This window comes from Adiantum capillus-veneris, chromosome 25 (genome assembly GCF_014529385.1).
Source record: "Adiantum capillus-veneris isolate H3 chromosome 25, ASM1452938v2, whole genome shotgun sequence".
Lineage (NCBI taxonomy): Eukaryota > Viridiplantae > Streptophyta > Polypodiopsida > Polypodiales > Pteridaceae > Adiantum > Adiantum capillus-veneris.
Window position 1 is genome coordinate 113,760,551 of NC_140955.1, and position 13,756 is coordinate 113,774,306.

The 13,756-nt window shown below is 45.5% G+C and overlaps 1 protein-coding gene across 1 annotated transcript in view; it reads left to right on the plus strand.

Annotated features, from left to right (window-relative positions):
- Positions 1-353: 353 nt before the first annotated feature.
- LOC147425489 (LL-diaminopimelate aminotransferase, chloroplastic-like) overlaps positions 354-13,756 on the plus strand; it is a 37,591-nt gene continuing 24,188 nt past the window's right edge. Inside the window, exons 1-6 of the mRNA XM_086500325.1 lie at positions 354-548; positions 850-905; positions 995-1,062; positions 1,153-1,269; positions 1,336-1,398; positions 1,492-1,596. Coding sequence (XP_086356451.1) covers positions 896-905; positions 995-1,062; positions 1,153-1,269; positions 1,336-1,398; positions 1,492-1,596 — 363 coding nt within the window. The 5' untranslated portion in view covers positions 354-548; positions 850-895. The remainder of the gene's footprint in view (positions 549-849; positions 906-994; positions 1,063-1,152; positions 1,270-1,335; positions 1,399-1,491; positions 1,597-13,756) is intronic.

Sequence of the window (13,756 nt, forward strand, 5' to 3'; positions counted from 1 at the left end):
AAAGCCATAATTGCTTGTCAACACATAGCTTGAGGTTAGAGACAATGTCCACGGGAAATCGGCCTTTAGTTTATTTTTAAAGGGAAAAAAGAATCCCGGCTAGTTTTGAGGGTCGCCTTAAAGTAAATCGGTTAAATTTGGAGGATTTTTGTGCAAAAATTATTGGCTAGTTTTGAGGGTCGCCTTGAAAGAAATTGGTTAAATTTGGAGGATTTTAGTGTAAGATTTTTCTCTAGAAACCCATAGATTTTCAATGCTCTCCTTTTTCCATTGGTTCCTAAAAAAGCTCTATCCTGAAATTATAGATTACCCCCCTCCGTGTGGGGGCACCTAAGAGACGGGGCTCTTAGCACTCGTGACGTTAATAGTTATCACTCGTGCCTTCAAACTTTAGCTGCCCTGATATGAGAGGGACCCCGGAGCCGGCACAGCTTTTGATCATGGGCAGCAAGGAAGCCATTGGAATTTGGCAACTTCGTCAGCTTCAGCTTTAGCTTCATTTTCAGCCTCGACAGCAGCTCGGGCATGAGAATTGAAGCCTGAAACTGGTTCTCTCTCTCTTTCTCTCTCTCTCTCTCTCTCTCTCTCACACACACACACACACACACACACACACTTTTTTACTGTTTCCATGCGCGTGCAAATATATATGCTTTGTCTATTGTGGGCATATTTGTGTGCATATCTGCCTGTCTAGTGGGGGAGCATATATTGCTCTGCCTTGTTCCACACTGTTGGATGGGGATGATGTAGTACATAGTCAATCTATGCATGATATAGAGGATGTTTGAATGCTTAAGTTCAAAGGTCTTATGGCACTTCCGCATAGTGAAGTAACTGAACATGCAGGAAGTTTTACGCTTGTGAGAGCCTCTACTGTCTTCATTGTTCTACCATGGCGAAAGGTTGGTATATTTTCTTCCAATTGCAGTTTTATTCTGTGACTGCTATTGTAGTATCTTCGGCATGCATAAAAGTTGATGGCTCTCTTTAGGCTTTCCAAGTGGTGTGGAACGAAGCGAACTTCTGAGTAATTGTGAATCGGAGTTGTTTTTCTCCAAGGTGAGAGGAACAGCACTTTCTTTGGCCCTTTGGTTGGTTTCAAGGCATTACAGTACGTTAGAATCAATGGACTTCCAATTCGGTTTCCAGCTTCGTGCGAAGGTTCTAGCACACAATAATGTCCATCCTAATGAGAAGCTGATTAGCCTTTCTATTGGGGATGCATCGGAACCCATTCCACAAATCATTACGTCAGTCATGGAGCAGGTGTGTGCATAGGCTTTTGCTGTTATATTTTCCTTGCATGCTATAACATCAAATTCTTCAATATAGTTTGCACATGGCTTGTCCACGCGGGAAGGTTTTTCTGGTTATACTACTCATCATGGGCCAGAGGTGTGTTTCTGTTGTCTTCATGCGTCTTTATGTTGCCAATAAGGAAATTATTATTCAAGTGCAGTTGTAATTCACATGGCTACCTTTTTGCAGTCCTTAAGAACTCAGATTGTGGAAGTTCTATACAAAGGACTTGGAGTAAAGCCGTCAGATGTTTTTGTCTCAGATGGAGCAAAAGGGTGCCTTGCACGCCTCATGGTTAGTTGAATAATGAGTCCACTGCAGCTCTTGTTGTAGAATAGTTTCCTTTCGTGTTAATGGGTGGTTACTTGCAGGTCATCTTTGCATTGAGTGTTAAGCTTGCTGATCAGCTATCCCCCTTAGAATAATAACGATCTTCTAGTTTCAAAACAGTGGCTACCAAGAACAGCTTATTGTAAACAAGCAAGTAACGTGGCAGGCAGCGTCTTTCAATTTTTTCTACCTTCCTTCTCTCTAGCATTCATTTAGCCAGGTATTTTTACGATTTCTTGGAAGTATGAGCTACAGCCAAGTGCTGGATCTGAACAGGACGCTGGTGGTATCAAAGTGGTCGTACCTTATTCTCATGCTAAGATGCATTTTGGATGATGAGCAAACCGATAAATGAGTATATGACATACCGGCGCCTGGTTCCGTTGTTTCATTCTACTCTTTTATAGGATTCAAGGCTCTCGTTTGCTCCTCATGGAGCTTATGAGGGATGTGATGATGGCTCAGTTCTGACTTGGTCTTCGGCTGGAAATAGCTATGCTTGATGTTGGACTACTTTGGTGTCATAGAAGGATGACATGGCATGCTGCTTTTGATTGCTCTGTGGGCTTTTGACCCCGACTTGCTGTCTTCCTCTTGTGGTGGTGCCTACTATCGGCTACCTGGTGGTTGAACCGCAGTCTACTTGGTTTTCTTCATGGCATTTGTGGTTCCTTGCTTTGCTAGTGGTTGCTCTGCCAGCTTTCGACACCGACCTTACTGGCTTCCTCTTGCAGTGGTGTGCTGTTTAGCAGGTACTTGGTCTTTTCACTTCCTCTTCGTCCTCCTGGATGGGCACCTTTTGCAGAAGCAGTCTTGGTCGTCCTTGTCAGCCTTTTCTCTCCCATCCGTCACCAACCGGGTTTTCCTCTTTGTAGCAGTTTGGAGGTGCCTATCTTTCAGAGGCTTTGGTGCTTCTTCTCTCCTACTTGGCCTTGGCCCTTGTAATTGCCTGCAGGTGTCTCATGTTACAGTTTTTACTTCCCCTTGGGATAGGCACCATCTTGGGCGCTCCAAGGGGTTTAAGTACTACAATGTTAGCTATGCTTTTCTTCTTGTTCCTTCTTAGATTCGACCTCCTTTGTAGAAAAAGAGAGGTGATACCACTGTCACAAACGGGGATAGCACACGACAATTAGAATGTTGAATTTAAATAGAACTTGAGAGGGAGAAGATTGACACATAGTTGGGGACGAGAAGATGGGCTGGTTCCCCCCCTTAGAGAGAATCTTTATCATGGGGAGAATCTTTTTGCAGGCACAAGAACCGGAGTGAACCTCTATGTTCTAGATCTCAGACTCGATGCTCATTTCCTTCCCATGTAGGAACTTGAGGAACTAGCTCTCAACTCAGATACCTTTTGGTTTGTTCTCAAAGCATGGAAGCTTTGCAAACCGTCCCCGATTCCGTTTCCGGAATCCCCGAGCGTAAGCCGAAGCCTCCTTGCTCCATTCTTAAAGATGGAGTACTTGCAAAACACAAGCACAAAAGCAAACACTCATAGATCTCATACATAACTCATCACCTGTTGCTCCCGGCACAAAAAGCAACCTTCGGACACATGTTGGGCTGTCGCAGCAGAGTCCTCCATTCTTCTAGTGCATGCAATTCTTTTGCAGATTGGGCGCCTAGTCTTGCTTTTATAGGTGTTGGGGACTCGCATGAATAGCACGAGGAGAGGGCTCCTTGCTTTTTCTGGGGCGCAACAGGCTGAAATAGAGGGGCCTTGGGGTGCACGTCAAGCAAAGGGAAAGAGGGGTCGAGTTCTACCAAAATAGGCAGGGCTGGGGCTCCTCCTTTGTAATGCTCTTTTTATAGAGGGCTGCCCACTTAAAAAGTGGCCAATTGGACAAATTAAAAAATTGTGTGAACCTGTTTAAAACTAAGTTAAAACTTATGAGCTGAAAACCAATGCTTACATAGCACTCCCTACGCGTCCGTGGATGCAACCTCAGCATAGATGCAATGCAGACATAGATTCCCTCGTGGAAAAGCATCTACTTTCTTGGAAAGCACAAAAAAACATCCTGCTTTTATTCAAAGCTTCTCAGAATCCATCTTTATTCATGTGCTTGCATCTTTACGCGTAATTCTTCCAATTCAAATTTCCTCCTCAGACCAACGGAGTATTCCCTATTTGATACTCATGTCACCTATCCTATGATGCATCGGGAATACCCATTACCCAGTATCTCCCACCAAACTTACGGAACGTCCCCCAAGAGTTCGTCTAACGGTAAGGCTTTGGCCTCTCAATCTATGGGTTGTGGGTTCAAATCCCCGGTTGGGTTACACTCTAGAGGGACACCTTGTGCTCACCTGGTGTTCATGTTGCTAGGGCTCTTGCCCTTGGACACTCAGAGTGCATCCTCCTCCTAGGGTGGGTCACCCGAGGAGGAGGTTCCTAGCTGGTTGCTACGAGTTCTCTTCGTCGTTCCCAGCACATGATGCATCAATTACGTGGCCATGGTGATGCCTACGCGCGGCTCTTGGTTGACTATGAAACATGACTAATATTTGGAAGGGATAATTACCTCCCCCTTTGGCCCTCTGGCGTGTCGGGAAAAAAAAAACTTATGGAACAAGTCCTCTATGATGCCTAATGTCACCCATGATATGACACATTAGAGATGTACATTCCTGATGGTGAACCGATCTACAGTTCCTAACTTAACAATTCTCAAGTGCACACATTCAAATATTAAATAGAAATTTGTCATGTGCACATCTAATCCTATGTGCATGTGGACAAGCTACCTCAGGTCTAGGGTTCAAGTCAGCTTAGGAAGTGTTCTGGCACCTTTGTGAGCTTGTGCGCATGCCGTGCATGTCCAGGCACGAGTAGTTGCATATCCTCTGGTTGCACACAGCATGATCATCAGCATGACAGTCAGTACCCATCACGAGTATTTTAAAGTGCACAGAAATCCATTTTCCCTTTTTTTATCCATTTTTCACTTATTATTAATAAGTGACTTTGTTGGGAAACTGGGTAGGGCAATTTTGCTAAGCATCTATAAAAGAAACCTAGCGCTAGCACTTTCTGGCAGAAGAGGCAACTTAAGTCAATCAACTTACAGTGCACCTTCTCAGCAAGACATGCAGGGTAATAATAAGTGACTTTGTTGGGAAACTGGGTAGGGCAATTTCGTTAAGCATCTATAAAAGAAACCTAGCGCTAGCATTTTCTGGCAAAAGAGGCAACATAAGTCAACCAACTTACAATGCACCTTCTCAGCAAGACAGGCAGGTGACCTAACGTTTCCAGCCAACAGCAAATCAAGACCAGCGTTTTGGCAACAGTCGAGGCTAGCGTTTTCAGATTTATCAGATCAGCCTTGGCGTTTTGCAGATCCCAGATTCAGCCTAGCGTTTTTGCAGATAGCATCAGCGTTTTGCAGATTCCCGGCGACAGATCAAGCCCCAGGATCAACGTTTTCAGTTTTCTACACTTAGACACAGCAGATCCCGTCCCTAGCCTCGCAGGTCTCACCTACCCGCAGTAGATTCTTGCCGCACGGTCAGATCAACCAACGTTTTCAGTTTCAGCCCGCTGTCCGCAGGTTTCAGCATCTGCGTTTTCAGCGCATCGTCGTCGCGTCGTCGCCATTGTCGTCCTCGCCGACACAATGTCAGAATTCAGCAAAAAGTCAGCATTTGCAGATTTCAGCCCGTCCTTGTCGTCGACATCGTCGGCAAGTCCATTGCATCTAGACCATTGTACGAGATTTGTGCAATCAATAGCATAGACCTCTCTCGCCAGAGAGAGGGAGGTCCTTGGAGAAGGGTTTGAGAACGGTCTGGTGTCGTATTCTTCTCTCTCTCTCTCTCTCTCTCTCTCTCTCTATCTCAACACCTTCATTCACAATGTCATTCACTTTGTTTGTGATCATTTGCACTCTCTCACTAAGGGAACGGAAGGCTCTCCCTTCCGTATGTAAAAGGAACCCTTGAGCACAGTTCGGAGCACTCATCTGGAGCGAAGTTCAACATTCATTTCCGCTGCACCTTACATTGGTATCATAGCTTTGGCAGTGTTTTGTATTACTCAAGGAAAGAACCACAATAATTTTTTTTTGCTTGTTGCAGTCGCACGTAACCCAAGTTCACTTGGGCGAGTCAATTCCTAATTGTGTTTTTGAAGAGTGATAGGTAACCCTAGAAAGAAGGGCTTGTCAAGCCTCACCTTGTTCCTCTTTTCACTCATTGAGAGCGGACCGTGCACTTAGCGGCCGGCCAACCGACGTGAGGTGGGAAAAAGCAACCTTGGTGTGAGTGCAAGGCCGCCAAGGGGTACGCCCGCAGGGAAGAGTCGAGCTCGGATAAGAGAAAAGCCTTTCCTAACACAGATTGCAAGCTAAAGAAAGAACTCAAGAACCTCAAGAACATCAAGACCTCAAGGACTCAAGAACCAAAAAAACCACAAGAACCCAAGTTCCTCGTGAACTTAAGTACCCAAGATCTCAGTGTATGGTCATCACCCGAAGCGGAATGGATACTTTGCGTGAAGGTGATGAGCATGGAGGTGGCGAAGAAGAATTTTCCCCAACAAGGGGTTTTTCCGAGCCTTCCCCTTCCCCATCTACGCCACTGTTTGCACCAAATCCTATGGAGGCTTGGGTCAAAACAATGATGGACATGATGTTACAATAAGAGGCGCAACGCGCCACCTTGGATCGCGAGTGTGATCAAGCGCGCTTGGCGGCTGAGGAACGAAAGGCAGACTTGGATCGCGAGCGCGAAGAACGACGGTTAGCCTTGGAGCGTGAGCGCGAGCAACCGCGCTTGGCGACCGAAGAAAAAAGGGTAGCCTTGGAGCGTGAGCGTGAGCAAGCGCACAAAGGCCAACGTATAGCGGCCGAAGACAGACGAGTGGCCTTGGAGTTAGAGTGTGAGGTGTAGAGAGACCAACGCATGCAAGAGTTGGTCCTATAGGTGCTCACCTCAAAGCCTGAGCAGGTCAAAGATATTGGTAGTTCATCAGGTAGCACAAGCAGAGATTCGGACTCCAACAACCCCGTCATAGAGAAGTTGACATTCAGTAAGTATGACGGTAAGATGGATGCTAGTGTTATTCATTCTTAGTTGCATCAATTTAATGCTTATTTTGCGACAACTAAGAAGACAGGGAATAGCAAGGTTTTGACGGCAGCCATGTACCTTACCGGTGATGCCATTAATTGGTACCACGCATGGCAAGAGGCACAGTTGATCGCACACCTAGAGGAAGCCGAAGAAGGCGTGCCCCTTTCCTTCAATTGGGTCAACTTCCAAGACAAGCTCAAGGCGCGGTTTATGCCTCCTCAGTACCTAGCGCGGTTGAAAGAAGATTGGCACAATCTCAAGCAAATGGTATGCTAGTCATGTCTTTTTCTAACCGTGTTTGCATCTTGGCACCCAATTATGCAAATCGGATGATGAGCGCAAAGAGGCATTCCTTTTCGGGTTGAACGAATACATCAAGTTTGATGTAGAAGTCTTTGACCCTGTGGATCTCAACAAGGGAGTAGCAATTGCTCTCTCCTAAAAGATGAAGCACAACAAAGGAAAGCCTAAGGGGAACAAGTCTTCTTAGAGTACCTCTCAGACTCCTCAGAACCCACAGAACGGTTAGAATGGTAAGAACGGTTCTAGCCAATCTTCCTCTAATCCTTCATAAAAAGAACTCTCAAAATGAATTTAAGGGTAAAGCTAACACACTTGCTAAACCTAAGCTCACCCCATATGAAAAAGCCACACAAGGAATTATAGGAGGATACATAACGTCAGAAGAACAAGCCATTTAATCTAAGGAAGGAAGATGTTATCAATGTCACACTAAGGGTCACATAAGACGAGATTGCCTAAAGAACCCACAAAGGAACCCACATAATTTACATCTTCTATTAATGCAATCAAATAGCACACTAATGTGTCCCAAGTTTCTCACGATCATGACGATGCATCTCTCATGCATTGTTATGGTTATGTGAATGGTCAACGCATTGTGGTCTTCTTTGATTCTGGCAGTATGCATGATGTGATTAGCGACTCTCTTGAAGAGCGCACGTTTAGAAGCTTGACCCATTGATCCCATTGAGGCCTCTGGTTTTGCTCCTGGCATGCACTCTTCGTTTACGCATGAATGTTCTGATGTGACTGTGTCCATTCAAAATGTCCGTTTTCGTCGAAAGTTTTTGATTTCTCCTCTTTCAGGATACGACGTGTTTTTTGGCATTAAGTGGTTTAAAGGTCATAATCCACAATTTTGTTAGAAAGAAAACACTCTCAATCTCGCTGTTGAAGGAGCACCTTTCGTGGTTCTTCAATGTGACACTAAGATTCCATCTATATCAATAATCTCACTCTCATGTTTTGGACGAGGATAAAACACGTAGTCTCATTCTAGAGAAGCATGATTTGTTGCATGACAAAGAACAAGAAAAGGCACATGAAATGGAATTCGAGAAAGATCAAGAAAAGGAGACTCTCTCAGTCATTCCTTTTCCACAGTATGACACACATGTTTTGCATAATAGAGATGTGATTGTTCACAAGGATGATGGTTTAGATGATGCTTTTTCTAGTGAAGCTAACCTCATTGCAGATACGATCAATCATGAAGAACCGATCTTGGCTCTCGATTCGAGGTCCAAAGAACCCACTCAGGAAGTATTGTTTGTTCGCATGATTAGTCAGCACGCATTGTTCGAGTGTTTCATTGGTGACAGTTTCTTGTATTTTTGTCACCGTCTTTAATGCCATATTGTACGATGCACATGATTCACTCACGGATGAGCTCGGATGTATGCGGATCACTCACGAAATGAAAAAAAGTTTGCATTCAAGGAATTCACATTCCATGTCTCTTCCTTGGCATGACACAGTCTCAGAAAGAGCACAAGAAAGAATTCACATTCCATGTCTCTTCCATCACGCATTGGCATTTTCATTGTAATTTGCTACAGTTGATAGGTTTAGACCGAAAAGTCAAGATTCGATCTCACTTTTTGCATGTGAAAATTGGTGTACGGTTTGGTACTCCGTTACTTATCTCAATTGCATGCACAATCATTTAGAAAGCATAGTGTTTTTCCAATCACTCTTACATGGAATGGGTATGTTTATGATTTTGTGCTGGAAGTGGTTTCGGGAATTTTCCTCCTCGGAGATTCTTAAAGAAGGTAGACGCACGACCAAAGCCGAAGTTGGAGCAATGAAGCAGCCACAGATTCCTTTGTGTCGCTTTCGGCGCGGCCCAAGGAAGCAAGCATTGTAGACCTTTATGAAGTTCAAGCATCGCACGACCCGCGCATCAGAGTGGGCCGGCGAAGAGTCCTTGCTAGGATTCCAGAAGTTGTTGGCGCACTCCCTCGATGCCATACAGTTCGATACCAGTACCTCACGTTGAAAAGGAGGGGATGTCACGTGCACATCTAACCCTATGTGTATGTGAACAAGCTACTTCAGGTCTAGGGTTCAGGTCAGCTTAAGAACACTAGCTTAGGAAGTGTTCTGGCACCTTTGTGAGCCTGTGCGTAGGCCGTGCATGTCCAGGCACTTAGAGTAGTTGCATATCCTCTGGTTGCACACAACATGATCATCAACATGATAGTCAGTACCCATCATGAGTATTTTACAGTGCACAAAATCTATTTTCTCTATTTTAATTAATTTTTCACTTATTATTAATAAGTGACATTGTTGGGAAACTGAGTAGGGCAAATTTTGCTAAGCATCTATAAAAGAAACCTAGCGCTAGCACTTTCTGGTAGAAGAGGCAACGAAAATCCACCAACTTACAATGCATCTTCTCAGTAAGACCGGCAAATGACCTAGCGTTTCCAACCAACAGCGGATCAAATTGCAGATTCCCAGCGACAGATGAAGCCCTAGCATGAACGCTTTCAGTTTTCAGCACTTAGACACAACAGAATCCGCCCGGTCAGATCAGCCAGCGTTTTCAATTTCTGCCCACTGTCCGCAGATTTCAGCATCTGCATTTTCAGCGCATCATCGTCGCGTCATCGCCATCGCCGTCCTCGCCGACACAATGTTAGAATTCAGTAGAAAGTCAGCATTTGCAGATATCAGTCCTAGCGTTTTAAGATTTCAGCGCGTCCTCGTCGTCGTCATCATTGTCGTCGACATCGTCGGCAAGTCCATTGCATCTAGACCATTGTATCAGATTTGTGCAATCAATAGCATAGACCTCTCTCGCTATAGAGAGGGGAGTCTTTGGAGGAGGGTTTGAGAACCGTCTGGTGTCGTATTCTTCTCTCTCTCTCTCTCTCTCTCTCTCAGCACATTCATTCACAGTGTCATTCACTTTGTTTGTGATCATTTGCACTCTCTCACTAAGGGAACGGAAGGCTCTATCTTCCATAAGTAAAAGGAACCCTGAGCACAGTTCGGAGCACTCATTTGAAGCAAAGTTCAACATTCATTTCCATTGCACCTTACAAAATTACTCGAAAAATAAGAAAATAGTCAATAGGCAACATTGTGAGGCATCGGGAATGCGCGTTAACAAGTCTCTCCCACCGAACTTACGATTAAGTAAGATCAAAGATTTCTTGATGATCGGCATAAGACTCCTCGGTTACTCCAACCTTTGCCCATGCCTGATCAAATTGTGGAAAGTGCTGGCATTAGTTGAAGAATCCGAAGCCAAACTTGCTGTGCCATGGGGCAGTCCCACAAACAGTTACATTGAGTCTCCACTGTGTGGCCAGAGGTTGCACATGGTGCCAGGTTGCGGCTGTATACCGACTAACTCCCAATAGCAGTAGCTCTATGCACCTAGCCATTGATACATGGTAACTCTCCTCGATTGTCTGCTATCCCACAGGAGCTCCCAGAACCTTGCCAAGTACTCTGTTGTAAGCAGAGTTACCGAGGAACGCCCCCTAGCCCCTGTTCCGACGTTCCGAGGGGCAGTTTCCTTCCCGAATGTTCCAAAACGTCCCGGAACGTCTGACGTTTCGGGTGGCCAGTGCAAACCGGAACGGCCGTTCCGGAACGCCCCTGGAACGTTCCGGAACGCCCCTAGAATGGCCAACGGCTACAAACAAATTTGGCAAAAATTGAAAAATTGAAGTAAATGTTTGTTCTTCTTTTTGAAGTGTGCAAGGCCTCAAGGACTCATAAAATGCACCCCCCTCCCCCTTTCTCTCCACAAGCTAATCCTCAAGGCTCAAGCTCTCTCCCTCTCACACTCTCAAGATCTCTCCCTCTCAAGACTCACTCTCTCAAGGCTCAAGGCTTCAAGCCTTCAAGCTCTCTTCCTCTCCCTCCCACTCTCTCAAATCTCTTGTCACAAGGCGGGCACCACGTGCCAATAGAAAAGAACAGACCGAACAGACTTTTAGCACTTCAATAACAACTGAACTGAAAGAGAGAGACGACACGCGACACGGAGTGGCGGAATTCCACCCCAGAGAGTATTGGCCCCAAACCTTGGCGCCCCTTTCGGTATTTCTTTATATTGCATCATCAAAGTACAAGCCGATACTCCAGACTCTGCACCTTCTCCAGGAAGCATGCCAGAGAATGAGCCCTAGCCTCATATTTAAAGGCCCTTGGCTTATAGTAAAAAGCCTTTAAAACTCAAAAGCTTCTGGTTCAAAAGCAAAGCCAAAAAGGTGCTAGCGCAATTTACGGAAATCCGTACAGCCTGCCACGTCATCAATCAACGCAAAACGCGGAAATCCGTACAGCCTGCCACGTCATCATGTCAGCGCAATTTTCAGAATTTGTTTGCTGCCTTAGGGTTAGGGTTAGGGTTTCTGGCAAAAATTAGGGTTTGCAGGTTTTAGGGTTAGGGTTTCCAGCATTAGGGTTTCGGCAGTTAGGGTTTCTGGCAGACATTAGGGTTTAGGCCCCTCGGCCACATGTGTACGTTGACTCCATTCTTTAGGCTTTGACACGTCAGCAGTTTGTTACATCTCTCCCTCTCCGTCTCTCTCCACAGGGTTCTAGCACGACACCTAGAGTGTCGATCATGATAGGCTTCATGCTACTGTTATATTGTATCATGGTGACATTTATCCCCACTTTGTACCTTTATGGCATGATACCATTGATCAGCCTACCAGCCACCCATAGGAGTCGGTAGCACTCCTATGAGTTTCCTTGTTTTGTAGTTTTCTTTGTTTGTACCCAGACTTGGTACTAGACTCATCATTGTAATCAGTTGGTCTCATAGGTCATTTTGGCCTTTTGTAGACGTTAATATATCATTTCATTTCATTTCATTTCTCTCTCTCTCTCTCTCTCTCTCTCTCTCTCTCATCATCTAGTCATAGCAAGGTTGAATGGTCTTCAAAACGAGTTTTTTGTGAGTATTAGAGTCAAAGCACTCTAATACTCCTTGTATTTAAACACAGGGAGCTAAAAAATGCACTATTTGGGTGTTTTTTATACCTCCCGTTCCGCGCCGTTCCCGTTCCGGACCCCTAGCCGTTCCCCCGTTCCGCGGGGATCTCGTCGCCGTTCCCGTTCCGCGTTCCAGGTAACTATGGTTGTAAGATCCTCCTCCATCCAGTGAAGTGCTGCAGCAGGGCGAGCCTCTCTCTATGCTGTTAGTATGTGGTGCCCCAAGCGAGCTCTGTACTGGAAGAAAGGGGTCCCTGGGTGATTGACTAAAGAGAAAGGATCTCGCCAAAACCTCACTCCCTGATCCCACTGCACTCGTACCAAGAGGCGGCTTTCCCAAGCCCAAAGCTGCGAGTGTCTTGACTCCAGATTTGCCAGGTCGGGATGTCACGTGCACATCTAACCCTATGTGCATGTGGACAAGCTACTTCATGACAAGGGTTCAGTTAACCTAGCTTAGGAAGTGTTCTGGCACTTTTGTGAGTCTGTTCGCAGACCGTACATACCCAGGCACTTAGAGTAGATGCATATCCTTTGTTTTCACAGAACATGATCATCAACATTACCATCAGAATCCATCGGGAGCATTTTCCAGTGCATTAAACTATTTTCCCTATTTTAGCCATTTTTCACATATTATTTTTAAGTGATTTTTGTTGGGAACTGGGTAGGGCAAATGAGCCAAGGCAATATAAAAGAAAACCTATCGCTAGGCTTATCTGATCTGGCAGAAGAGGAAGAAGTGCACAGGCAAGCAACTTGCGGCAGGCATCTCTCTTACTCTCTCTCAAGCAAGAACCACCCCCAAAGAACCTCATCGTTTTCAGCCCTTAAGCCTTGGCGTTTTCTGCCCTAAACTTCAGCGTTTGAAGGGACGGTAGATCAGCGTTTGAACACGTTTTGCACCTGCAGAAAATCCAGCGTTTTCAAACCAGCAAGGGCAGCGTTTTTTGAACCAACAAAGGCAGCAGTTTGCAGCAGCAGAACTCGGCGTTTAGTAGCAGCAGAACTCAGCGATTCCAGAAGCAATTCAGCAGATCAGTCAGAAGATAGCATTTTCAGCAGTCGTCGTCGCCGCTCTCGTCGTCTACAGACTTAGATCCACATTGCATCATAGCCTCACGACTTGCATCAGTGTCTTGTACCAGATTTGTGCAATCAATAGCATAGACCTCTCTCGCCATCGAGAGAGGGGCCCTTGGAGGAGGGTTTGACAACTTGTTTGGTGTTGTATTCTTCTCTCTCTATCTCTCAGTCTCAACACCTTCATTCACAGTGTTTATCCACTTTGTTTGTGATCACTTGCACTCTCTCATTAAAGGACGGAAGGCTCTCCCTTCCGTAAGTAAAAGGAACCTTGAGCATAGTTCGGAGCACTCATCTTGAGCAAAGTTCAACATTCACTTCCGTTGCACCTTACATTGGTATCAGAGCTTTGGTAGTGTTCTGTATCACTCAAGGAAAGAACCACAAGACCCACATAATTTTTTTGCTTGTTGCAGTCGCACGTAACCCAAGTCCTCTTGGGCGTTTCGATTCCTAATCGTGTTTTTGAAGAGTGACAGAAAACCCAAAAAAAAGGTCTTGTCCAGCCTCCCCTTGCTCTCTTCTTACTCATTGCGAGCAGACCGTGCACTTAGCGGCCGACCAATCAACGTGAGGTGGGAAAAAGCAACCTTGGTGTGAGCGCAAGGCCGCCAAGGGGTGCTTCCGTAGGGAAGAGTATTGCTTGGGTGAAGAGAAGATCCTTCTCTAACACAGATGACAAGCT